This window comes from Otolemur garnettii, unplaced genomic scaffold (genome assembly GCF_000181295.1).
Source record: "Otolemur garnettii isolate 467f Iridium unplaced genomic scaffold, OtoGar3 scaffold00023, whole genome shotgun sequence".
NCBI classification, from domain to species: domain Eukaryota; kingdom Metazoa; phylum Chordata; class Mammalia; order Primates; family Galagidae; genus Otolemur; species Otolemur garnettii.
Window position 1 is genome coordinate 22,144,788 of NW_003852418.1, and position 25,147 is coordinate 22,169,934.

General features: G+C 51.6%; 1 protein-coding gene and 1 pseudogene across 4 annotated transcripts in view; both read right to left on the minus strand.

Annotated features, from left to right (window-relative positions):
* Window positions 1-25,147, minus strand: part of KCNQ2 (potassium voltage-gated channel subfamily Q member 2) — a 60,788-nt gene that overhangs the window by 12,113 nt on the left and 23,528 nt on the right. For 3 of the 4 annotated variants that reach the window (XM_003787771.2, XM_003787770.2, XM_003787774.2), the window contains exons 5-11: window positions 24,035-24,160; window positions 22,517-22,627; window positions 21,616-21,711; window positions 12,051-12,145; window positions 10,741-10,770; window positions 8,671-8,739; window positions 2,806-2,835 (exon numbers count right to left, since the gene is read on the minus strand). In XM_003787771.2, the coding sequence (XP_003787819.1) occupies window positions 2,806-2,835; window positions 8,671-8,739; window positions 10,741-10,770; window positions 12,051-12,145; window positions 21,616-21,711; window positions 22,517-22,627; window positions 24,035-24,160 (557 nt within the window). The remainder of the gene's footprint in view (window positions 1-2,805; window positions 2,836-8,670; window positions 8,740-10,740; window positions 10,771-12,050; window positions 12,146-21,615; window positions 21,712-22,516; window positions 22,628-24,034; window positions 24,161-25,147) is intronic. The other variant, XM_003787772.2, reaches the window with a different exon arrangement.
* On the minus strand, window positions 3,555-5,410 carry LOC100951229 (annotated as a pseudogene).

Consider the following 25,147-nt stretch of genomic DNA (forward strand, 5'->3'; position numbering starts at 1 on the left):
CAGCCATCATTGTTGTTTGGTGGATCCGGGCTGGGGATTTGAACCCGCCACCTTAGGTGTACGTGGCTGGCGCCTTAGCCGGTCGAGCTATAGGCGCTGAGCGGAGACCTCAGCTTATTAGCGCACCTCCCAGGGCCTTGAGGATCAATTCAGCAGTGGAAGAAATGGCCTGACCTGGTAGCCACCGGCCACGCCTGGCCAAGGCACACGGGACTCGGGAGCGAATCTCTAATTGTATTGCATTTAATGAGCATTGAGATGCAGCTATGCTCAGAGCCACAGTCCCCTGAGCACCACCCTGTGGCTTTGGGTATGTGAGGACCCAGTCTGGGGCCACATGACACCTGTCCCCTCTGCTGGGGCTGGCATTGGCTCTTCTCCTGTCCCGATGGTCCTATCAGCACCTTCCAGCAGATGTGGAGGCCGGTGGGGTAGACAGACAGGCCTATAGGGACCGTGGGCCCACAAGGGTGGAGCATAGATACCTGCAGACATTGACTGAGACCAGACAGGACAGACAGCCTCCCACACATGCAGCTGCCCCCGCCCCTGAAGAGTGGAGACAGAATGGGTCAGAGGCCCCTCCTGGCACAGGGTCAGTGAGAAGGGGGACAGACGACGCAGACAGTCACAGCCACAAGAGACGCACACGGAGCAGTGCAGCCTGAGCCCGCCTCTGGCTGCCCAATTTATCCAGCACAGGGGCCCCCTGGACCCCAGCAGGACCAGGGGTCACGAAGCTGAGCGAAAGTCCCTGTGTCCATACCAGCCACCCACCCAGACCAGCTGCCCCATGGGTCCTGCCCTGCTGGCTGCAAGCCTCACATCCAAAGGGCAGTGTGAGGTGTGGCACTGACCCCACTGGATAACTGTGCCAGGTGGGGCATCTCAGGGGGGCATGAGGAAGCCTGCACCCCCTCAGCACTTTACAGAGCAGGCCCCTCCAGGGTACCGCTTGGTGAAGCTATTCCCTGCTAACAGGGCTGTGGCTGCCCCAAGCCAGGGACAGAGGCACCACCTGTTACCTGGCTGCAGGCTAGCACCCCAGAAGGTGGGGTCCTCACTGGCAGAGACCACTCCTCACTCCAGCACCCAGAAGCCTTCCGAAGCCTCAACCCATGGTGGCCCAATGCTGCTGCAGAGGCCTAGTGGCCCCCAGTAGAGGAGGCCAGAGGAGACCTGGGCCCCTCAGGAGTTGGGGAGGGCTGGGGCAGGCGGGCACCACCATCGGGGAAGGGTGTGGGAGGCACAGGCAGGCAGGGACCACTGGACACGCGGGGAAGAGTTGGGGACAGGCAGCAGGGACCACGGAACGTACCAGAGAGCCCAGAGGCCCCGTGTGTCCTCACCTGGATTCAGCTTTCAGGGCCAGCACCTCCTCCCCAAAGACAGAGCAGACGAGAAAAGGGCCCGAGAAGGGCAGTGACAGTGATTAAAGCACTTGGGGGCGGCAAGAGTGTCCAGATGAGGGGGCAGAGGGAGAGAGAGAGAGAGAGAGGCTGAGACAAGAGCCATCGGCAGCTAAGCTACGGCGGCAAGCAAGAAATTGCACCAGACTGAGGGGCCACGTGGCAGGGTAGCCAGGTCCGGGTCCTGGGGCAGCTGGGTTTAGGGTGAGGGTAGCTGGCACAGGGCAGGGGAGGAGCCTCCCCAGGCTGTCCTGAGCCACTGATAGGGCCTAGTCCTCATCCTCTCCTACCAACAGTGATACCTGCTCCCACTTGCACTGCATAAGTGAAGTGGACGAGTGCCAGTGAGCGGCTCTTCTTAATGCCCCGCTTGTCCTAACAATGCCAAGGGCTCCACTGGTGCCACACGGGCCAGCCCAGCTCTCCCAGCCCCAGAGCTGCTGATCTTTGCAATTCAAGGCACCAACCCTAATCCTCCCACCGTGGGACTGGGAGAGTGGAGACCTGCATCCTTCTCCAATGGGCTGGGAAAACAGGGCTCAGCCCAATTCTAAGACCCTGGCCCCAGCCTCAGCATCTTGTCTGAGTCCCCCCAGTTCAGGAAACACTGGAGAGGGTAGGTGAGCACCCCTCTGGGATCAAGGTCTGCAAGGTATAGGGCAGGAGGCAGCCTAGCTTAGAACAGCCCGGGAAGTCAGCAAGAGGACGCACAGGTGGATAGGAAGTCCTCAGACTCGAAATCTGTGAAATGATCATGATTTTCTTTTTAATACTAAGAAAATGGCAGACCTTCTCCATCCCATCTCTAACTTGCCTGTTACACACAGGACCCTGGGGACCACCAAGGGATCAGGGAGTGGGAACTGACCTTGACCTCAGCACTGCCACAGAGCAGATGTGAGGCACAGAGGGAATGCTTGGCCCTCCCACTTGCTCCACAGACTGTTGACAAACCGGAGCCTCTGCCTGCATCAAGTGAGCCCCTCCTCCCACCGGCTGGCCCCTGGTTGTCCTCCCTGTCCACCACCAGAGTGACCAGGCTTGTGCCTAGAGCAGAAGGATCCCTGTCAGAGTCCCCAGGGCTGGGCTCCTGGGTGAGTGAGGGGAACCCACCCAAGAAACCCCCAGCTGCCCAGGCCACAGTGCTGCAAAGTCAGCCCAAAGCATGGGGTGGGGTGGATGAGGAAGAGTGACCAGAGGACCCACATCCTTGCCAGGCAGTGGCTGGACACAGCCCCAGGCCTGCACACAGAGGCTCCTCGGCCTGCACGGTAGCCACTGCCCACAACACAATGTGCACACGCAGAGGAGCAGGGCCAGAAAGACCAGATGGCGTGCACACGCAGACACACGCGTGCACACAGACACACAGGGGCCGGAGGCAGGAGGCACTGACCTTGGGGATGGCTCCGGCTGGGGCTCCTTCCTGCAAAAAGAAGCAGCAGAGTCAGCATCTGGCCACTCAGGCTGCCCCAGGAGCCTCTGCCTGGGCCCACCCCATGACCCCACAGGTTGGGGGCTGCATGTGAGGGGGGCTCAGAGAAGATGGCAGGTGCAGGAGCAGTCCCAGGGAGACAGCCTTCTGAGGGAAGGGAAGGCCAAGCCTAGGTCCTCTCAGGATGGACTGTCCACACAGGCCCACACAATCTCCTGACCCCAGGCTGCCCCCCTCTGCCTCACAGATTCTCCTTTTAATCAGAATCACACCAATTAGCAAAGTGTCTAAAATGAAGTGTTTGCTGAAGAAAGCTCTGAAAGGGCATCTTCACAATCAGTTCTCTGGACAGACTGAGCTGCTCTGATTCTTTTTTCCAGTTTTGACTCGATGGAGTAATTTTTTTTTCCTTTTTATATAGTATATATTTACTTATTTGTACATCATCATATTACAAAAGCAATTAATGTAATGGAAGAATCTTCCTTTTGATATTTGAGTCATCTGAAATAACACAAAACATACATTCCAAAAAAAAAAAAATCTTCGTTTGGACAACAACACAAAAAGACAAGTTAAACAACAAAAAACTTTTCCTTTCTTACCAGTGGACACTGAAGTAGACCTAATTTGATGTTCATTTTAAAATCTTCCAGAAACAAAGGCAATTTAAAACCTAATTAAAATGAACTAAAAAATTATGCATTACACTATTGGTCTCTGGCACCGTTTTCTGTTTTCTGTTTTGCTGGGGGTTCTTCTCTGTTTCTTCTCTTGCTCTTTTCACAGGTCCGGGTGCACCATTTTCCTCATGTTCATCATCACTATCATATTTGGTTTTCTTGCCCTGAAACTGCATTTTCCTTTAGCAGATCCAGGCGGGTAGCTTTACGTTGACTTTTCCCCTTAAATCTGTGACCTTTTAGCTTTGTTGGTTCAGAGATTCTTGCTGGTCTTCTGTGATTTTTTTTCAAGGCTGCTTTTCTAATTTTCTTTCCAGGTCTTCTCAGGTCACATCTCGATCCCTTTACTGCAATTGCCATTATCTGAGGGTGACCAGATGTCCCGCTTTTGGCGGGACAGTCCTGATTTTTAACAACTTGTCCTGTGTCCTGCAGTGTTTTAAAAAAGTCCCAATTTTTGGAAAGAATGAACAAAGGGGCGAGAGAACAGTAAGGGAATATACGGTTTTTGGTTGCCATATGGCTATTTCGCCAGGATATGAGTTTTATATTATTTTTGTTAATTTCATAATGTTAAACTGTAATAATAACAAATAATTGTTGAGAAGTGATGATCGAGAACTGCTTATCAAAGTTTGCATTGTTGTCAGGCCCCCCCTGCCCCCGCCCCCCGTCAATGCTGCTTTACCAATGTTAAAATCTGGTCACCTTACATTATCTGCTTCTTTGAGTTTACCCAATGCTTCCTTGACATTTTCCTTAAACAGAATTATCCTCTCTTTGGCGCCTCTGACAAAGTATAACCACTTTATTTCACTATGACTTGAGAAAAAGGATGTGCAAATCTCTAAAAGTCCGACCTCCTAAGTTACCTGAAAATTTTAGCAAGCACCCAATCTGTTCTTCTAGAGATTTCAACTCAGCAGCATCCTCTACCTTCTGGTTTTTTCTGGCTATTGTTTAGCTCTTAACTTAGCTTCTGCTTTATTTTTTTCCTTCTCCTTCTCCTCTTTTTCAAAAGAATCATCCTTGAAAAGTATTAGCAAACCAGGGGTCTCTACAAACATCTTAGCAGATTCAGGGCTATCAAACACAGCAAATATTGATCCCTCAAGTGCTTTGTGCAATGTTCTTCACATCTGAATATTTAGTACTTGAACTTTATCTTCTAACTATTCTTTTTTTTTTTCAGGCGTGTGGCAGGTGCCTATAGTACCAGCTACTCTGGAGGCTGAGGCAAGAGGATTGCTTTTTTTTTTTTTTGAGACAAAGTCTCACTTTATTGCCCTCAGTAGAGTCCTGTGGCATCACAGCTCACAGCAACCTCCAACTCCTGGGCTTAGGCCATTCTATTGCCTCAGCCTCCCAAGTAGCTGGGAGTACAGACACCTGCCACAACACCTGGCTATTTTTTTGTTGCAGTTTGGCCAGGGCCAGGTTTGAACCCGCCACCCTCTGTATATGGGGCCAGCACACTACACACTGAGCCACAGGTGCCACCCTCTAACCATTCTTTTATGGTATCAAGGGTTGCATCAGTTGGGAAGACTTTAATATAAAAAGATCTGTTTTTTACATCATCTTTATATTCGTCAGACACTTCAGGGAGGGATTTGCTTGGAGACCTTCTGATTTCAGTTTTATCTTCACTGATTTCCATGAGTTCTGCCTTGGATTTGCTCAGTGCTTCCACAATTACATTAAAGTCTGTTGTGAGACGGCTGAACCTGTTGAATTTTATTGTGATCTCCAAAGGTACTTAGCCTTCATCCCATTTCATCTGTTCCTTTAAAAATTTGTAACATGGCAAATTGAAATCTCCAAAATGATACTCAATTTGATCACAGAGCAGCCATTTGTTCATTATCACCATTTGCAGCCATTGTGGCTATCTTTAAGGTCCTTGTCCCACAGAGCCACACCACAGGTTCACTAGCAGTGACATCCAGAACTCCCAGTGCAGCCAGCTGGCCTGCTTGCCTGACGCGCTCTAAAAAGACTGGCACTGTCCCCATAAGCCCTATGGCCTGAGTGCGCAGGGCTGCGGGCAATGAGGTGATTCTTTTCCGCATAATTTTCCCGTGGTGGTGTGATGTGCCATAGACAGCGAGTGAGGTTCCAGCTTCACCAGAGCTGGTCTTCCCAGATCTCTCTCTGCCCATGAGACCATCTGGTCCCATCCACTTCTTTTGTGCTGATCATTGCTGCTGAGAACATCCACTATAAATTTAATAGGTGTGGTGGGGGGCACCTGCAGTCCAGCTACACGGGACTGAGGCAAGAGGATCGCTTGAGTCCAGGAGTTCAAAGCTTCAGTGAGCTATGATTGCACCACTGCACTCTAGCCTGGGCCACAGAGCAAGGCCACATCTCCAAAAATAAATACGTATGTGTATACACACACGCATAAAAGTGAACTAACTAGCAGGTAGGGGGCTTAGATCTTTCCTAGACCAGTCCACGAGAAGACTACAAGTGGTCACAGTGGACACATGGGCATAGGTGCACCTGGCCAGGTGTTCTAGCACTCAGCAGACTCTCTGGTGCACTTCTGAACATCTGCTGACCGGAGCTGAGAAGCTGCAGTGGCAAAGGGAAGGTGTGGCAGCCAGACCCCCTGCCTGGGACTGGGTTCCCTGAGGGCTGAGCCCTGAACCATTTCAGAGAGGGAACAACCAGGGGCACCTTCAGAAGCCCAGCCCCACCTGGAGGACAGAGGTGCCCCAGAGCACACTATAACCCCACTGGCCCTGAGTTAGCACCCTGTGACTCCTGTAACAAATAGTCACAGGGCACGCTCTCACGGTCCTGGGGGCCACAAAGCTGAAATCAAGGTGTTGACAGGGCCCCCCAATGCCCAAGGGGAGGACCTTCTGTGCCTCCCACAGCTGCTGGTGGCCTCAGGGATCCTGGGCTTGTGTCTGCCACTCCCCAATCTCTGCCTGTGTCCTTCCATGGCTCTCTCTGTGTCTCTTCTTATGTATCTGATAAAGACAATCATTTGGGGCTCACCGAGGTAATTCAGGATGCCCTTATCTTAAGACCCTTAGTTACATCTGCAAAGAGCCTTTTTCCAGATAAGGTCTCATGCACAGATCTTGGGGCATGAACTTATCTTCTGGGGGGATGAACATTCAACCCAACACAGTCCTCCCCAGACCCCAAAAGTTCATGTCCCTTTTAAGACCAGAATACACTCACTCCATCCTAACACCCCGAAAATCTCAACCACTGCAGCATCAAATCCAAAATCTCATCTAAATACCGTCAGTTCAAAAAGTCCCAAATTTCATTACCTAATATCATTTAACCAGTTAAATCGGGTATGTGTGAGATGTGGGTTGATCCATCCTGGGCTGAATCCTACATATATGGACCTATTAATCTAGTAAACAAGCTTTCTGCTGGAAGTATAATAAATAGTAGGCAGGCATAGGACAGACAGCCCACCCAGGAAGGCAGATGCTAAAGGGGTCACTGGCTGCTCAAAAAGCCAGCAGGCGGAGTCCAAGCAATCTCCAGCTCAGGAAGCCACCTCCAGTGGCTCTGGCTCCATCATCCTTCCCCCGCCCCAGGGTCACTCTCCCCTGTCCTCAGGTCACTCTTCCAGCACGGCCCCTGCCCAAAGAGTCACAGAAGTCCATGCCTCCCTTCACTTTGGCCATCTCCATCCCCACAGGTCCACACTGGCGTAAAATTCCCCAAAACCTTGTGTCACAGGGACCGATGCCATCAGACAAGAGGGTGCCCGGATATCTGTCCTGGAAAACTGCATCTTCCTTCTCGGCTTCTGCTGAGATGGCTGCTTGGATGCCTGAGTCACACCGGTCTCTGCCACAGAAGTTATCCTGCCGCACCCGTGGCCATCTCTGCAGAGCAGGCCTTGCCATAGGAAACCCCAGATTTATTATCCTTTGCCATTAGGACAGGCCTAAGACCTCCCAGGTCTTCAAGTTCTGGATTCCTTTAGCAGTTCCTTCCTCAGTTGTCTCTTTGCTCTAACCTTTTACTGCAAGCAGCCAGGAGAAACTGGCTGCACTTTCCACACCTTGCCTAGAAATCGTGGCTAGCTGCCCAACACATCACTTACAAAACTTGCCTCCACCAGGAGTAGAGCACAGCCCAGCACATCGCTGCCCCTTTCCTCCAGTGTCCACTGACATGGTCCCCACATCCTGGGGGTCCACACCAGCAGCACCTGCATTGGTGTTTCCACCCTCCCTTGAGGTGGTCTCAGCTCTGCAACTTGCACCTCAAAACTGCTACGGCCTCTGCCTAACACCTAGGATGTTAGTGCCACACGTCCATGCAGTGGCTGTGGCAGCACCTGTCTCCCAGTGCGAGGGCTGCCACAACAAATCCACAAACCACAAACTGGTGGCTTAAAACAGCAGACAGGTGTTCTCTCACAGTCCTGGAGGCCAGAAGGCCAACATTGTCCTCCAGGTCTCCAAAGGAGCATCCCCCTACCTTCTCCAGCTCTGTGGCTCAGGCATCCCCTGGCTTGTGGCCACATTGTTCCAGCCTCTGCCTGTCCTCACTTGCCTATCTCCTTTGTGTGTGTCCCCAGATCTCCTTCTCCTCACAAGGACACTTAGATCCTCATTGGATCCAAGGCCCACTTAGAAAATCCCCCCAAGTTTATGATCAGGGCTCCAGGACGTGAACAAGTCTTTGGGAGCATGGGCCACCATCAGACCCTCCTGCCCACTGAGGGCTCCTCAAAGACAGACTGCCTGGGGACATCCCTCAACACCAGGCCCTGGCAAGGACCCTCACTGTCCACTTCTTCCTAGTGAGCCCTCTGTACACCAACCCTGTGCCCCACCCATCCTTTCAGATTATAGGAGACCCAGCAGGTGCGGCCAGCTAAGGTGACACCCCAAGACTGAGGAGGGTATAGGGGACTTCTCCCTGGGCACACTCGAGGTCCACACCTCAGCCTCCTGCCCCTTCCTCATGTCCATCCACTGTGGCCCCTTGGGGGATGCCTGGACAGTGTAACATAAGTGGCAGGAGAAAGTGCCACCATCACCAAGCCCCATGGGAAGCACATCCCAGGGGCTCCCTGTGCTCCCAACCCCGTCTGGGGCTGAGTCACTGCCTGGGATGCCTGCCCAGCCACAAAGCCCCTGCTGCTGACCTGAAGGTGAGTCCAGACTTGCTCTTGAGGTTCCTCAGCAGCTCCAGCTGGTTGAGAGGGGGGATCAGTCTGGGTGGGAGAAGGATGAGGAGTGAGCCAGGAGCAGACCCCACCCACTCCCACCAGCGTCCTCAGCACACGCAGGCAGGGCATAGGTGTGATCAGGCTCTGGACAATACCCACCTGTGCCCAGGCTCCATGTCCACCTTCTCTCCCCAGCCCTGAGAGCCTCAGGCTCTGGATGTGGGCCATAACCAGCAGGGCTGGCAGAGGGGAATAGAGCCCGGTGGAGAACCTGGCCCTTGCAGTGTGGGCAGGTGAGGAAGGGCACTGCTGGGCCACCCTCCTCCTTCCCTCCCCCTTCCCTACCCCTGAACATTCCCAGGGCAGCACAGCTAGGACACAGGGGCCCTGGCCCCTCTCTGCCAAAGACAAGGAATCTGCTGTGCTCCAAGATCCCTTCCCAGTCCTGGCCCATAACCCCACTGCCCCCAACCACTGCCCTATTGTCACTTCCATCCCTAACCCTGATGTCCCAGGCACTTCTCCATCCCCACTGCAGTGTTGTGAGCTCCTTCTGTCCCCTGCTATCCCTCTCCCCCTATCCAGTGGGCCAGTCACTGTCCAGGTGGGTCAGGACCAAGCCAGGGCCCAGGCTCTAGCACTGGTCAGCTCGCCCATGGGGGCAGCCAAGGTTCACATGGGCTAGAGACTGTAGCCCAGTAACAGACATACAATGTTAGCTCTCAGAGCCCAACAGGAGGCCATGCCTCAACATGAGAAGTCATGGCTTGATATGGCAGGTCACACCTCAACATAGGAGGTCACACTTCAACACGGGAGGTCACACCTTAGCATGAGAGGTCACGTCTTGACATGGGGGCCACACCTCCGCACAGGTGGCCACACCTGCACGCATAGCAGCGGTGCCCGACAGCTGGCAGGCAGCCAGGAAGTTCACACAGCCCCAGTTGCTTCCAGGGGCAGTTGTGGAGACTGAGGGTGAATGTGCCAATGGAGGGGAGGGCTGGCCTGGTGTCAGCTGCAGAGGGCTGCCCACCCATGCCAGCAGGCAGCTTCCATGGGAGCCAGCACACCTTATTTCTGAGCATGGTGGAGGTGGAGGTAGCCAAGGAACCTGACCAGCCCCTACCCAGAGCAGCACCCCATCCCTTCTGGCAGGCATGGGCTAACATTTTGACCCTGTTCCCAGGAAGGCCATCTCTGCTCCAGAAAGGGTAACCCCTGGAGAAATCGGGCCCTGGTCCAGGCAGAGGGGTGGCCCCCACACTCTGCATGGCTTGCCCTGGATGTCATAATAGAGCAAGGAGCCCACTCACTCAGCAGGGAGAAGACCCTCGAAGTGTGTGACAGCTCTGTGCCCTAACCCCTCTCCCACTCCAGGCTATAGCCACAAACACAGCGGGGGAAGAGCCCTTAGAAGACACACTGACAGGGGCGGGGGCCAGCACACACACCTGTCTGTGCTGCCCGTGCCAGAGACATTCCCCCGGCACAGTGGAGAGACTCGGGGGGACTGGAGTCCAGGGAAGGAGACCCCAAAGCCCTCCAGAGGTGAGCTGCCCTGGAGGAACTGTCACTAGCTGGACAGTACCCGTAGCCCAGGATGGCGCCCTGTGCCACAGTGGACACACCCATGTCTGCCACGTCAGCTGTGCTCACAGGTGGGGGCCGTGAGCCAGGAATGGGGTCACAGGTAGGGACAAGGCAGGAAGCAGGACAGGAGCAGAAGACAACCCAAGGACAAACGACCCACAGCAAGGAAGCAGCAGCTAAGGAAGGAGGAGGGCGAGAAGAGCCGGACAGGGACACAGGAGGGAAGAGAGGGGTTCAGAGAGGAAGCTTGGGCCGGCACGGGGGCTCCAGGCAGGGTGGGGCCACAGGGTGACAAGGCCTAACGACCACACAGCACAGCAAGAGGTGCAGGGCTGCTGGGTGGGGCGGGGCTCTGCGGGGTGGGCGGGGGCGGGGCTGGGGCCGGGGCCTGCCCGACACTGCCCCACACAGAACAAGAACCACACACACGCTTTCTGCCCATGCATTTCCTACCTGGAGGCCCCGTAGGTTTGAGTTTGTGAGCTTTCAAGGGTTTTCACACACACACAAAGGGAAAAGAATGGAAATATTTTTAAAAGAACAGGTTAAGGAAAAGAAAATGAAAAAAAAGAGCCAAGGAAAGTGGGGGAAACAACAGAACAAAGAAAATTAGCACAGGGTCAACCTATCCCTGACCTTGGGCTGAGAGCAGCCGTTCTGCAGTGCTCATGGCTCATGTGGTGGCACTAAATGCCCACACTTCTGGGAAAGATGGGCACAGCCAGGCCTTCAGGGCTCCATCTTCCAGAAGGTGCCAAGTGGGATGGATGCTGAGAGAGTGGACTAGGGCAGGCCCAGAGGACAACTTCAATTGCTAAGGACCACCAAGGGCTGTAGCACCCTCCACCCAGGGACTTGCCCAGGAAGGAGGCAGTGGGCCAGCCTCTGGGCTGCCCCACCATGGCTGAGGTCAGGACGGGACCCTTAAGTAGTCCTAGCCAAGCCCTGTGCCCACCTCACCCTCAGGGAAAGCTTTGGAGGACAGAAGCAGGCCTTGGAGCAGGCAGGCACCTCAGGGCAGAGGACAGCACGCAGGGAGGGTGGTGCCCACCCCAGGGTCCCTCTGGGCCTGGGGCACCAAGTGCCTCGGCCCCTCATCTCAGACCAGCCCACCCAGAAAAGTCCTGGGGGGATGCCACACCCACTTGTAAAACAAGAACCCTTGAAAGCCATCCTCTGACCACAGGGGCTCAAGGGCCTGCCAGTGCTGCCTCTCCTCTGCCCACACAGAGGCACTTTCTGAGTCTCCTTCTCCTCTGCTGCCCAGGGGCTGCTGGGGTGTCTGTGCTCTATACTGTCAGGGGGCTCCAGGGACCCTCAGGGTAACACAGATCTCCTGGGCCTAGAGCCTCACTATGCCCCAGGGTCACTTTCCTTCCCCCACATAGAGATCCTGGTCCTGACTGGAGGTCATAACTATCTGTCCACTCTTGTAAAACCAGGGAGCTGAGGCCTCTGGGGAGGGGCGTGTCCTGGAGGCACCACGACACAAAGGAGGCCCAGCCCAGGGGAATGGAAAGCAGAGAGAGGGAAATGAAAGTGAAAAACAAAAACTGAACACTAAAAACAAAGAACAAAATTAATGCTTTGAAATAAATCACACACAGAATCTTTTTGAAATATACATACATTTTAAAGAAAAAAACAATTGATTAAAATAATGAACAACAAAAAAGGGGTTTTTTTTGTTGAAACAGATGAAAAATAGAAAATAAAACCGATGCAGTGGCAGCAGGGCGGGTGGGCGGTCCTGGCGCCGGTACCTGTACATGGGCACGGTGACGGTGCGCTCGTAGTACTGCCACGTGGAGTGCAGATCCGTGCGTGACAGGTTGGTGGCATAGAATCTCCAGGCGGCCTGAGGAGGGAGACAGGTGGGTCAGTGAGGGCCGCCCTGCACCGTTGGGTCCCTACCCCACCCTACTCTACCGACAGGCAGGACTGCTAGTCAGGCTGGTGGGGACAGTGGGACCATGACCTTGTAGGGTCTGTGTACTTGTCCTGCCCTCCACAGTCCTCACTGGACCTCATGTTGCACCACCAGGGCCACGTGCATCCATCCTCCCTGCCTGGTGGCCCAGCCAGGTAGGCTTCCCCAGGGTCCCTCAACATCTCAAGCCTGCAGCATGCAATCCACGTGGTCTAGATTTCTGTCTTACACTTTTTTTTCCCTTTGGCACTCAAATGCACATAACATAAAATGCACAGCTTTAAACACTTTAAAGTGTGTGATGCAGAGGCGTCTCATCCCTTCGATGCTGTGCACCATCACTGCTACCTGATTCCATGACTTGCTCATCATCCCAAAGGACCCCCGACACAGCAAGTGGTCACTAACCACCCTCCTCTCCCCAACTCCTGGCAACTGCCAGTTCCCACTAGCCCCTCCGGATTTCCCTGTCCGTGGAATCACACAGCACGTGGCCTTCTCTCCTAGCTGTTCTTGCTGAGCATGTCCTCAGAGTTCATCCAGATTGTGGCATGTAAAAGCCTCATTCCTTCTCATGGATACAGCACATTTTGTTGACCTATTAATTCACTGATAACCATTTGGGTTGTTCCCACTTTTTGGCTATTATGAATAGTGCTGCTACAAAATGTGTGTATAGTATTTGGCTGAAGACTTGTTTTCAATTATTTTGTGTCTATACCTAGGAATAGAATTGGTAGGTCATATAAATCCATATTTAACTTTTTGAGGAATCACTAAATTGTTTTTTTCACAGTGGCTGCATCATTTTACAATCCTACCAGCAACGTACAAGAGTTCCAATTTCTTCACATCCTCACTAATACTTACTTCTCGTTTTGTTTTGTTTTTTTGTTTGTTTTTTTGCAGTTTTGGCCGAGGTGGGGCTTAAACCTGCCACCCCCGGTATATGGGGCTGGTGCCCTACTCCTTGAGTCATTTACGCCACCTCTTTTTTTGGTTTGTTTTAATTTTAGCCATCCCAACGGATGAGAAGAGATATCTCGCTAGGGACAAATGATATTGAACATCTTTTCATGTGCTTTTGGACATTTTATCTCCTCTTTGGAGAGAGGTCTATACAAATCCTTTGCACAACAATCCTTCGGGTCCTTTGTACTTTTGTTGCTGAGTTGTAAGAGTTTTTTATATATTCTGAATACCAAACACGTGTAATATATATGATTGGCAAATATTTTCTCCTGTACTGTACATCCCCTCAGGACTCTGTAGAGTCCCACTAGCAATAAGGACCTCATGAGTTGCAGCCCTTCAACCTTGAATTTGCCTCTAGAACTGTAAAGAAATTAATTTCTTTTCTTCATAAATTAGCCAGTCTCAGATATTCTGTTACAGCAAGCAATAGCAACAGAAAACAAAAACAAGTTACAAACCAAAAATATACTACTATAGGCTTTTATATTTACCTAGGTATTTCCCCTTATGGTGTTCATATGGCTTGAGTTCAATCTAGTAACCTTTAATTTCAGCCTAAAGAATTCCCTTTAACTTTTCTTATAGAACAGGCCTATCAGTAATGAATTCCCTCAGCCCTTGCTTACATGAGAATGTTTTAATTTCTCATTCATTTTTGAAAGAAAGTTTTGTCCAATACAGAGTTCTTGGTTGACAGGTGTTTTCCTTTTTACTTTCAAGTCTTCAAATATGTCATTCCACTGCCTTGTGGCCTCCATGGTGTCAGGTGAGAAATTTACGGTTAATCTTACTGAGAGTCCCTTGTATGTGAGGAATTGCTTCTCTCTTGCTGCTTTCAAGATTCTCTCTTTGAGTTTTAGCAGCTGATTATAATGTGTTTTGTGCAGATCTTTTTGAGTTTATACTAGTTGGAGTTCATTGAACTTCTTGTATGTACAGATTCGTGGCATTCATCAAATTGGGATGGTTTCAGCCATTATTTCTTCAAGAACTACATATTCTTTTTGTTCTTTTCTCTCTCCTCTCCTTTAAAGAATTTCATTATGCTAACACTGGCAAACTTCATGGTGTCCCTCAGGTCTCTTAGGCTCTATTCATAATTTTTCTTCTTTTTCTTTCTGGTCCTCAGACTGAATAATTTCAATTGACCTATGTATGAGCTTGCTACTTCTCCTTTCTGCCTCCTCAAATATGCTGTTAAATTACCTCTAGTGAATTTTTCAGTATTATTGTACCCTTCAGCTCCTGAATTTATCTTTATTGATATTCAATTTGGTGAGACATCATTCTCCTGATTTCCTTTCATTCTTTTCTTTTGAGCATATTTAAGACAGTTAACTTGAAGTCTTTATCTAATAAGTTGAATGTCTGACATTTCCTCAGGGAGAATTTCTATCAATTTCTTTTCTCCTGTGTGTGACCCACACTTTCTTATTTCTTTGCATGCCTCATAAATTTCTGTTGAAAACATTTTGAATACTATAATGTGGTAACTCTGAAAATCAGATTATCCTCCCTCCCCAGGGTTTTATTGCTGCATGTTGTTGGTTGCAGTTGTTTAGTGTCTTTCCTAAACCATTTATAAAGAGTGTATTCTTTGTCATGTGTGGTCACCGAAGTCTCTGTTCCATTAGGTTAACAGGTGGCTAGTGATTTAACAAAGGCTGGAACCAAAGAGAAAAAAAAAATACTCTTTTAGTCTTCACAGATTGGTTGTGCGCTGGGACACCCCTTCAACACTTATCCAGGCTTGGCACCTGTGGCTCAAACAACTAAGGCGCCAGCCACATACACCTAAGGTGGCAGGTTCGAATCCCCAGCCCGGGCCTGCCAAACAACAATGATGGCTGCAACCAAAAAATGGCCAGGCGTTGTGGCGGGCGCCTGTAGTCCCAGCTACTTGGGAGGCTGAGGCAGGGGACTCGCTTGAGCCCAGGAGTTGGAGGTTGCTGTGAGCGTGATGCCATGGCACTCTACCCAGGGGGATAGCTTGAGGCTCCGTCTCAAATAAATAAATAAATAAAATAGAAAAACTGAGGCAAGAGGATGGCTTGAGCATTGTCCTTTGTATCTCCTAGCCTCTTCTCCCAAGTAGCTGGGACTACAGGCGCCCGCCACAATGCCTGGCCATTTTTTGGTTGCCGCCACCTTAGGTGTATGTGGCTGGCGCCTTAGCCGCTTGAGCCACAGGCGCCGAGCTGTAGCCTCTTCTTTCTCAGGCCTTTTGATATGTTTCTTGTCCCACCTGCATCCCCTGCTCCAGGAAACTGTTACTAACATATTTGTCTTTAAATGTTTTTGAAAAACACTGCCCAGAAGGTCATTCCAGCTATGAGATAGTCTCAAAAGGTGGATGAAACAAAGGCAAATACCTAAGCTGAACCCCCTGGGTGCCCCCTTGAGGTCAAAACAAACAACTACAATTCTTTGGGGGTAGGATCCACATTACCCACTTGGACACCAGAAAGAACAACAAGCATGCCAGCCACCATCTCCATTGCTGCCACAGAGCTAGACATTTAAAGCTCTCGTAATAAAACACAGTAGCTTGTCCTTCACTAAGCTTTTCCCTCATTGTTAAAAATTTGTATTAGGTTACAGACTTCAAAAAAAGTTGATTCTGTCTTTTTTTTTTTTTTTTTTTTTTTTGCCAGTATAATCATTGCTTTAGTGGAGGGATGAGTTTGGTAGCTCTCTATTCTTCCATCCTCAGTAACATCCCTGTTCCCTAAACTTTAATCTGGAACCTCGCTATCAGCTTTGGGGTCTGGAGTCCTGGGAGGCAGGTTTGGGGCCCTACCTCTTTACTGTGAACCTTCTCACTCCCACCCACCTGTCACCCACCCCCTCAGCCTGGGCTGGATTCCTAAAAGGCCACACCTCTGTCATGCTCCTCCCTCTCCAGCAGTTCTGCAGCTTGGCAGAGCTGTTCCTCTTCCTGGCTCTAAAGTGAGGGTCCCCCTACATCTTCCCTAGGAGGCCCCATACCCTCCCTCACATCTGTCTCAGGCTGGCCTTGCTCCTCAACTCTAGACCCCTACATTCAAGGAAACACTTTTTTTTTTTTTTTGAAACTGTCTCACTTTGTTACCCTTGGTAGAGTGCTATGGCCTCATAGCTCACAGCAACCTCAGACTCTTGGGCCCAAATGATTCTCTTGCCTCATGCTCATGTGTAGCTGGGACTATAGGTGCCTGCCACAACACCCAGCTATTTTTTAGAGACAGGGTCTTGCTCTTGCTCAGGCTGGTCTCAAATCCCTGAGCTCAGGCAATCCACCTGTCTCAGCGTCCCAGAGTGCTAGGATTATAGGCATGAGCCACTGCACACAGCCTTAGACCCCCATATTCAGCCCCTGCTTGCACCTCTTGATGGCAACCTGGCTCCTCATGCTTCATGCATCCAAATCTGAGTTCATGAACCCCAATACCTGCCCCACCCCAGGCTTCTCCCTCTCAGCAAACAGCACTACTTCCCATGCAGAAGCTCAAGCCAGAAGCCCTTGTCATCTCTGCCCCTCAGTCCTTGGGTCTGATACACACTGCCACACTCTCTCAGGCCCCCATGTGACTCAGGGCCAAGGCCAATCCAGAAAAGAGAGTGCACCTGGCAAACACAGGGCCCTCGGCAATAAGCAGCTGTAATGCCTCCCCACTCCATGTTGGGCTCAGGGCCCGACCCCAGGGGCTCTGGTGAGGCTGTTCATTCCCTTAGGCAGGGCCATCTGTTTTGGCAGGATCGAGTGCAAAAGCAGTGATGTCAAGGCTGCCCCAGGCACCCTGCTGTCCAGAAAGACAGAGACAACTCCTCAGAAGCCTTCAGGGCACAAGGGCCTGACTTCTCCTTTGGGGGTCTCCTCACTTAGCTTTTTGCTCTCTGGGGGCCATCACCCTCAACCATGTAAGTAGCAGTCCTCCTCACCCTCAGACTTAGGCAGCAGAGCTAATGGGATCACCACCAGCCTCAACCCCAGTCCCAGATTCTGAAGGAAGATCAGCTTCTCACAAAGGAAGGACGTTTTGACCAGCAACTTCACTATAGAAATTGTCCTGGAACAGCCCATCAGACCCAGAGCATGGCCATCCTGCAGCCCCAGGAACAGCTACACTACCCACACACGGGGAAATCTAAGCAGCTCTGTGTCCTGGCTGTAAAAGCAAACGGAGGGCAGGCAGGGCAGGGTATGTCTTCTGCTGAGTTGGACAAGGCACAACCTTGCTGCCACTGCCGTGCTGGGGGACAAGGTGGGCACCTCGCTGCAGTGCAGTCTGCCTCCCTGTGCCTTGCAGACGGTGCACATTGCACGGATTGGAGGTTTGTGGTGGCAGGTTTCCAGCACTGCAAGCTCACTCTGCACTACATCCCAGCAGTTCTTACAGCGTCTGTAACATTTCCCTTGGATTACATCTGCTACGGTGATCTACAATCTGAGATCCTTGGCATTACTGGTGTAATTGCTTTTGGTGCCAAGAATTGTGCCCGTTTAAGACAGTACACTTTGTGTGTCACTCATTCACTAACCAGCCGTCCCATCTCTTCCTCTCCTCAGGCCTCCCCAGTCTCTGAGACACGAGAATATTGAAATTATACCAATGAATAACCTGACAGTGGCCTCTAAATGTTCACATGAAAAGAAGAGTCGCAGATCTGTCACTTTAAATCAAACCTAGCCATGACTAAGCTCAGAGCGGAAGGCATGCTGAAAGCTGAGAGATGCTGAAAACTAGGCCTCTTGTTCCAAATTGTTAGCCAAGCTGTGAAAGGAAAAGTTCCTGATACAATTAAAATTGCTACTCCAGCGAACACACAAATGATACAAAAGCAAAACAGCCTTATTGCTGATAGGGAGAAAGTTGTAGTGGTTTGGACAAGATCAAACCAGCCAAAGCCTAATCTAGAGCCAGGCCCTGACTCTCTTCAATTCTGCGAAGGCTGAGAGGAGGGAGGAAGCTGCAGAGAAAAGTATGAAGTTAGCAGAGGCTGGTTCATGAGAGTAAAGGAGAGAAGGCATCTCTACAACATGAAAGTGTGAGGGAGATGTTATGCAGAAGATCTCGCTCAGAGAATTGACAGAGGTAGCTACACCTATCAATAGATGTTCAGTGCAGACGAAACACCTTTGCATTGGAAGAAGTTGCCATGTAGGACTTTCATAGCTAGAGAGAAGTCAATGCCTGGCCTCAAAGCTTCATATCCCTTGTTAGGGATTAATGAGTCTGGTGACTTTATGTTGAAGCCAGTGCTCATTTACCATTCCAAAAATCCTACAACTGCTAAGAATTTTGCTAAATATATCCTTCCTTTACTCTGTAAGTAGAACAACAGAGTCTGAATGACAGCGCAGCTTCCTGAATATTTTAAGCCCACTGTTGAGAACTACTGCTCAGGGGAAAAAAAAGAAAGTCCTTTCAAACATCACTACTCCCTGACAACACATCTGGTCAGTGGAGCCCTGATGGAGATGTGCAAGGAGACTGACGCTGTTCAAGAGCTAACACAACACCCATTCTGCAACTTACGGGTCAAAGAATAATTTCAGCTGCCAAGTCTTATTAGTCTAGAAATACATTTTGTAAGGCTACAGCTATCACAGAGTGACTCTTTTGATGGATCTGGGAAAAGTGCATCGAAAACCTTCTGGAAGGGATCCACCATTGTAGACGCCATTCAGAGCACTAGTGACTCATAGGAGAAGGTCAAAATGTTGACTGTAACAGGTGTTTGGTCTTGCAAGTCAAACTCAGAAGACCAAACTGACTCCAGCCTCAGGGATGACTTTTAGGGGTTCGAAATTCCAGTGGGAGAAGCAACAAGAGAACAAGGATTAGAAGTGAGGCCTGAAGACGTGACTGGACTGCTGCAATCTCATGATCCAGCCTTAACAGATGGGGAGGGGCTTCTCGCAGACAAGCAAAGAAAGTGGTTTCTTGAGATGGAATTATGAAATTTATAGGCACTTGAGTGAAATCAGTTTGTCATCCCCAAGTGAACTAGAGCCAGGAGAGCACAAATCTCTCCCTCAGGGCTGTGGCAATTCAGATGAGAGGCTCTGGACAGAGCCCTGCCCAGTGACAGCACTACTACTGGCCAAATGCTGGCTCTGAGCCTGGGGAACCACCACTCTATCTGCAGACACTCCTGTCTCTGTCCCTATCTCCTGTCAACTCCTCCTTTGGGCAGCAGATGCTCCCTGCTTCCTGCCCCCTTCCCCTTCCCCCTTTCCCTCTCCTCACCTCTCCCACTGCACCTATGGTTCACTGTGTAACCAGGTCATACCCTCTTGTCTGTCTTCCAAATAAATTCAATCTATTTGGCAATATTCCTTTTTAAAAAAAATTTTTTTATTAAATGATAACTGTGTACATTAATGCGATCATGGGGTACAGTGTGATGTTTTCATATACAATTTGAAATATCTTCATGAAACTGGTTAACATAGCCTTCATGTCATTTTCTTAGTTATTGCGCTACAACATTTATATTCTACTTTAAGAAAGATTCACTTGTACCCTTGAAAGATAATCCACAGAGGTGATCCCTTCAGTCACCCTCCCTCCATATTTGGAGATATTCTTCCTCTAATTTTGTTTAGGTCAACAGAATCTAGCCCTAGTGAAGATGCTGTAAACAGTATTGCAAGGACCACGAAGGATTTAGAATATGACACAGAAGTGCTGAGAGAGCAGGGCAGGGTTTGAGAGGCCTGAGAGAAATCTTGCTGTGGGCAAAATGCCAACAAACAGCATCCCCAGCTTCAGGGACATTGTTCATGAAAGGAAGAGCCACTTGATGCAACAAAGTTCAATGCTGTCTTCCCACTGCCACCACGACCACCCCAGGCTTCAGCAGCAACACCCTGATCGGGCAGCACCATTGAGACCCCCCAGCAGCCAATAGATGCCTGCTGGCAATTTTTACCAATAAAGTATTTTTAAATTAAGGTCTTTACATTTCTTTAGGCATGATGTGCACATAATAGAAAATAGCACAGTGTGGACATGACTCTTACAGACACTGGGAAGCCCAAAAGTCACATGACTTGCATTGTTGCCATGTTCACTTTATCACAGTGGTCTGGAACCGAGACCGCCACCCCTCCCTAGCGTGTCTGCACAGAGGACAGGGCTCTCCAGAAAGACGCTCAGGCCTGGGAAGGGGCAGAGAGGTCCCACATGCTTGCTCTATGCTTTTCCTATGCCATTTTCACCATTAATTACACATACATGTACTCGCTTTTTAAAAATGGTCAATAATGGAATGAGATTTGGGAGCATTTTGTTCTTTACACTCTGTAGCATTTTTTTAAAAATAGCCATTTGATGTCTTTATACTGAAAGATAAATACATGTATACACTAAAACAGGCTACACCCTGGGCTAAAACCATAAGCCCTACATCTCCTTTTATGTGTGTTTTTTTTCTCTTGTAAAGAGAGGCAGGAAGCCAGATGTGCTCACACCTGTAATCCTAGCACTCTGGGAAGCCCAGGTGGGTGAACTGCTTGAGCTCACCAGTTCAAGACCAGCCTGAGCAAAAAATCAAGACCCCTGTCTCTACTAAAAATGGAAAAGGTGAGGCAAGACGATCACTTGAGCCCAAGAGTTGGAGGTTGCTATGAGTTATGACATCACAGCACTCTACCCAGGGCAGCAGTTTGAGATTCTGTCTTAAAAATAAATAAATGAATAAATAAATAAATAAAATAAAGAGAGGCAGGGTCTCACTCTGACACCCAGGCACTGTTTACTCAGAGGTACAGCCTCAAATCCTGGTCTCAAGCTCCTGACTAGCTAGGGCTGCAGTCACAGGCCATAACACCCTGCAAGAGCCGTGTCTTTAAAACAAGAAAGATGAGAGAGAGCCCAGGCTATGTCCAGCTACCAGTAAATCTTGGTCAGTTCCAAGTGTCTGGCAGGTCTGACTCTGGGCAGGCATCCTGCTGTTCTGCTCACATCTGCAGGTTCAGGGATTACTTGCTGGATGCCCCACCCACCCCCTGAACAGTGGGCCAAGTGAGGTCAGGGTACAGCATGGTGGTCCACAGCCAGGCTGGGAGCCGACAGCCAAGGCTCAGCACCTGCCCTGCACCTGAGTGACCGTCTCTCCAAGCCTCAGTCCTAACTAGCTGGTGTACCCACCTCCCAGAGGCCCGAGGAAGATGACACAGGTGGCCTGGGCTCAGGTGCCCATACAGGATGAGAGACACCCTGTTGTGCAACTCAGGTGTCTGAAGGTTTCTAAACAATGAACTCAGACATTCACACTCCCTAACTTGTTCCTAAGGGAAACCAGGGCTGTGGCCCCATCCACAGACAAGGAGAAGCTGGTGATGGCCATGGTCAGGCCAAGGTTGGGCAGGCTCCACTGCTGATCAAGGTAGACAGGACAGGGGTTCCACTGGTCCCCCATGTCCACTTGCTCACCTGGATCAAGCCCGCTGCTGGGTTTCGCCTCTTCTCAAAGTGCTTCTGCCGATGCTGCTCCTGAACCTTCAGGGCAAAACCAGACCCCAGGATGCCCTGTAAAGTGTCAGGGTCAGGCCACATCCCAGGACCCACATCCATCCACTCTTCAGGGTCAGGCCACGTCCCAGGACCCACATCCCCCCACCCATTAGGGTCAGGCCACATCCCAGGACCCACATCCTCCAACCCATCAAGGGTCAGGCTACATCCTGGGACCCACCCCTTTTCAGCACATTCTGCTGCCTAGGGGTTCCACCTTCCCATTTCACTCTCCACCACTCTTTCACTCTAAGGCCAGACTAGGAGAAGCCCTTAATCTTAGGGTCAAGGAAATATCTGTCTTGTGGGTGATACAGCTGGACCCATGGTGGAACCCAGTTGTATACACATAAATATCTGTGAGCCCTTGGGGAGTGGCTTGCTGTGAAGCAGCAGCAGCCCCACCCATAGCCCTGCACCAACTGCCCTTCTGTGCCCCACTGCTGCAAGGCAGGGTTAGCAGAGGTCTTCCCTTTTGCTTTAAGTGGACGCTTTGTCCCATAAAGACTTGAGAAGGGCCTAGTTCACCAGACAGCAGTGCTGCAGCTGCTGAGACCCCACTGTGCAGCCCCATTTCAAGTAGAAACAGCTGCCAGTAGCCCACAGAGCAGCCAGAAGACATGCCGGATCCTAGCTTCAGAGGGGCACGGAGCCCTGGGGACACTAGCTTGGGGCTCAGGGGGTGGGCCCTCTCCTGGGGACTATAGACCCTGCTGAGAGCCTACTCCTGGCCCAGATCCCTCAGTAGATGGTGCCTACAGTGGCCTGTGAGGCCTCGTCTCCCACAAAGGCAGAAAGGGGCACAGGATGCAGGACTCACCGCCGGGAGAGCGAAGAAGGAAACACCGATGAGGGTGAAGGTTGCTGCCAGAAGCCTCCCGTTCCAGGTCTGCGGATACTTGTCCCCATAGCCAATGGTCGTCAGGGTGATCTGTGGGGTGGCAGGCTCTGGTCATACAAGGCAGGTAGGATGCTGGCCACCGACTCGGGGGCCTGGGCTGGGACAGATGTGGGAGGCTGCCTCCTCTAAGACCACCTGCCCAGGACCCAATAAGGCCAAGATCTGCGTGGCCACTCTCCCTCCCTATAGCCCCAAGTCTGTCCTCATCTGCTACACAGTGGAAGGGCAGTTGCCCCAAAGGCCCTGTTCCCTTTTCACACCCAAGAAGACCAGGAGAACAACATTGTGACTTTCACACCAGGGCACAACAGCTGAGACAGAGGATCCCACACATACAACCTCAGAAGCTGGGGAGCCAAAGGCATGTGAGGGACCCAGAGAAATGGGGTAGGGATGGGGGAAGCCATGCAGGGAGCCCTGGAGGGAGCCACAAGCCAAGCCAGCAAAGAGGGCAGGGCTGGAGGGGCTGGCGCCTTCCAGCAAAGAGCCTGGCCCAGGAGGTCTTAGGAGGTGACAGGCCTGGCCCTGTGGTAGGGGTGACTTAGGAGAGATGGGAGAGGCCACCACAGGGAGGTGCAGCAGGGAGGGAGGGAGGGCTTCTCTGGTGCCATGGGAAACCTGGGGAAATTTGTATTTAGAATTTTTCTTGAGTGATGGATGAGTGGGGCCTCAAGGCAGGATGCGTTTCCAGACAGCTCAGCAAGACTTGAGGTTGGGGGGTGGGCAAGCCAGAAGCAGGCACCCTACACCCAGTCCTGGGCAGGCAGGGACCACACTACACTCCTGCCCACCAGAGCAACCTACACCACAGTCAGGAGGCTCAGGACAGGCTGCACACATGGAGGTCCCTCCAAATGGGACCAAGAGGACAGGCCCTAGGGAGACAGGGCTTTAGATGGAAGATCAAGACATGGGTGTGGAGGCCTGTCCCTAGGTTAGGGAACACGACAGCAAGGCCAATGGTCCCCCACCCAGGGGGCACAGGACACCTCTTTGTAGATCCTGGAGTTTATCCCCAGGCTTTGAAGACACGTGCAGAGCAGGGTGGACCAGCTCAGCCACGCCTGACCCACACCAGGGTTCCCAGGACAGACTGGGGTCACCTCCTCCTTCGCCCCATGGTCCTAAGTAAACCAGAGGTGGTCAAGGATGAAGGAAGACAGCCCTCCATGGCCGAGAGGAGGCTGCCCCAGGCCACCTGCACACTCATAGGCCATCCATGATCACCCAGCCTCTGCAGCCACCTCTACTCCACACGCATCATGGCCATGGGAAGCCAGCAGGTGGCCCCAGAGAGACATATCCAGCCAGCTCTCCGCGAGGTCTCCTTCTAGGCCTTCTGGGCAGGGCGTGTGTCCTCAGATCAGAGGGCAGGGGCCGGGCAGGGGAAAAGACCTCCTCAGGGAAGGGAGGCTGACCCTGAGGACCAGTACTCACCAGGCCCCACCACAGTGCATCTGCATAGGTATCGAAGTGGTCGTTCTCGCCTTTCTCAGCCAAGTACACCAGAAAGGAGGCCAAGATGAGGCAAAGGAAACCTATGTACCAGGCAGTGACCAGTTCCTGCCAAACAAGAGGGGCCACATCACCACCACACCAAGGCCAGCCTGGCCCAGCGTCCAGCCCAATGCTGCCCTAAAGAACACCAGGACTGGTTGGCCCGGGGTGGCTATCCTAGGCCCCCATCTCTAGGGCTTTTGGGAAAAGCCTGGCTCCATGCACAGGGTCAGCAGGAGGGCTGGTACAGTAGCACAGGGAGGGGCTGCTGGCTTTGTGGGCCCAGCCTTGGCAGCCTATCACCCCTGCATCTCAGCCCTGGGGAACTGCAGCTAACCAGCACCCAGCATTCACCCAGGTTTTGAGAGCAATTGCTCTAGTGGCCAAAGGGCTAGACACTCTTGGAACTGTTCGGTCCCTCCCCAACCTCCCTGAGCCCCAGGGGAGTAGTTGGAAGGAGGACACCCCCTCTAATCAGCATACCAATACCCTGCAGTGTCCAGGGAGGGAGAAGGGACCCTTGGGGGCTGACACCTGCCACCAAAGCCACTACCACTTCTATGGCTCCAGCAGGTAGGAAAATAGGGAGCAGCCATCTGGTCAAATAAGACCACCCATGAGCAGGGTGGACTGAAAGCACAGCCTGGCAGGAAGGGGTTGGGACACTGGGGGACCTAGTAGCCTCTGGAACATGGGACTTATGGCCATAGCTGTCACATGGGTCCCCTGGCCAGCAGCCGCCACAACCACAGTCTAAACAACCACCCAGGCAGGTGACTAGGGCTGTGTATTGATCCAGGCACTGAAAATGCTGGAAATAAAACACCAAACGACAGAGGAACAGCCCTAAGGTGGGGCCCAAATGGACTGAGCCTTGCAGAGAAGAAGCTTTCTGAAGACAGAGATGAAGATGGCTCAAACCATGCAGTGAACCACCAAGAAGAAAGGAGGGGGGCTCATTTCCATCTGACCAGGCCTCCCAGGGTAGGCCCAGCCAGAGCTACTACTGACCCTTCGTCCCCCAGCCCAGGACTTGAAGCAAGCCTGAGCAAC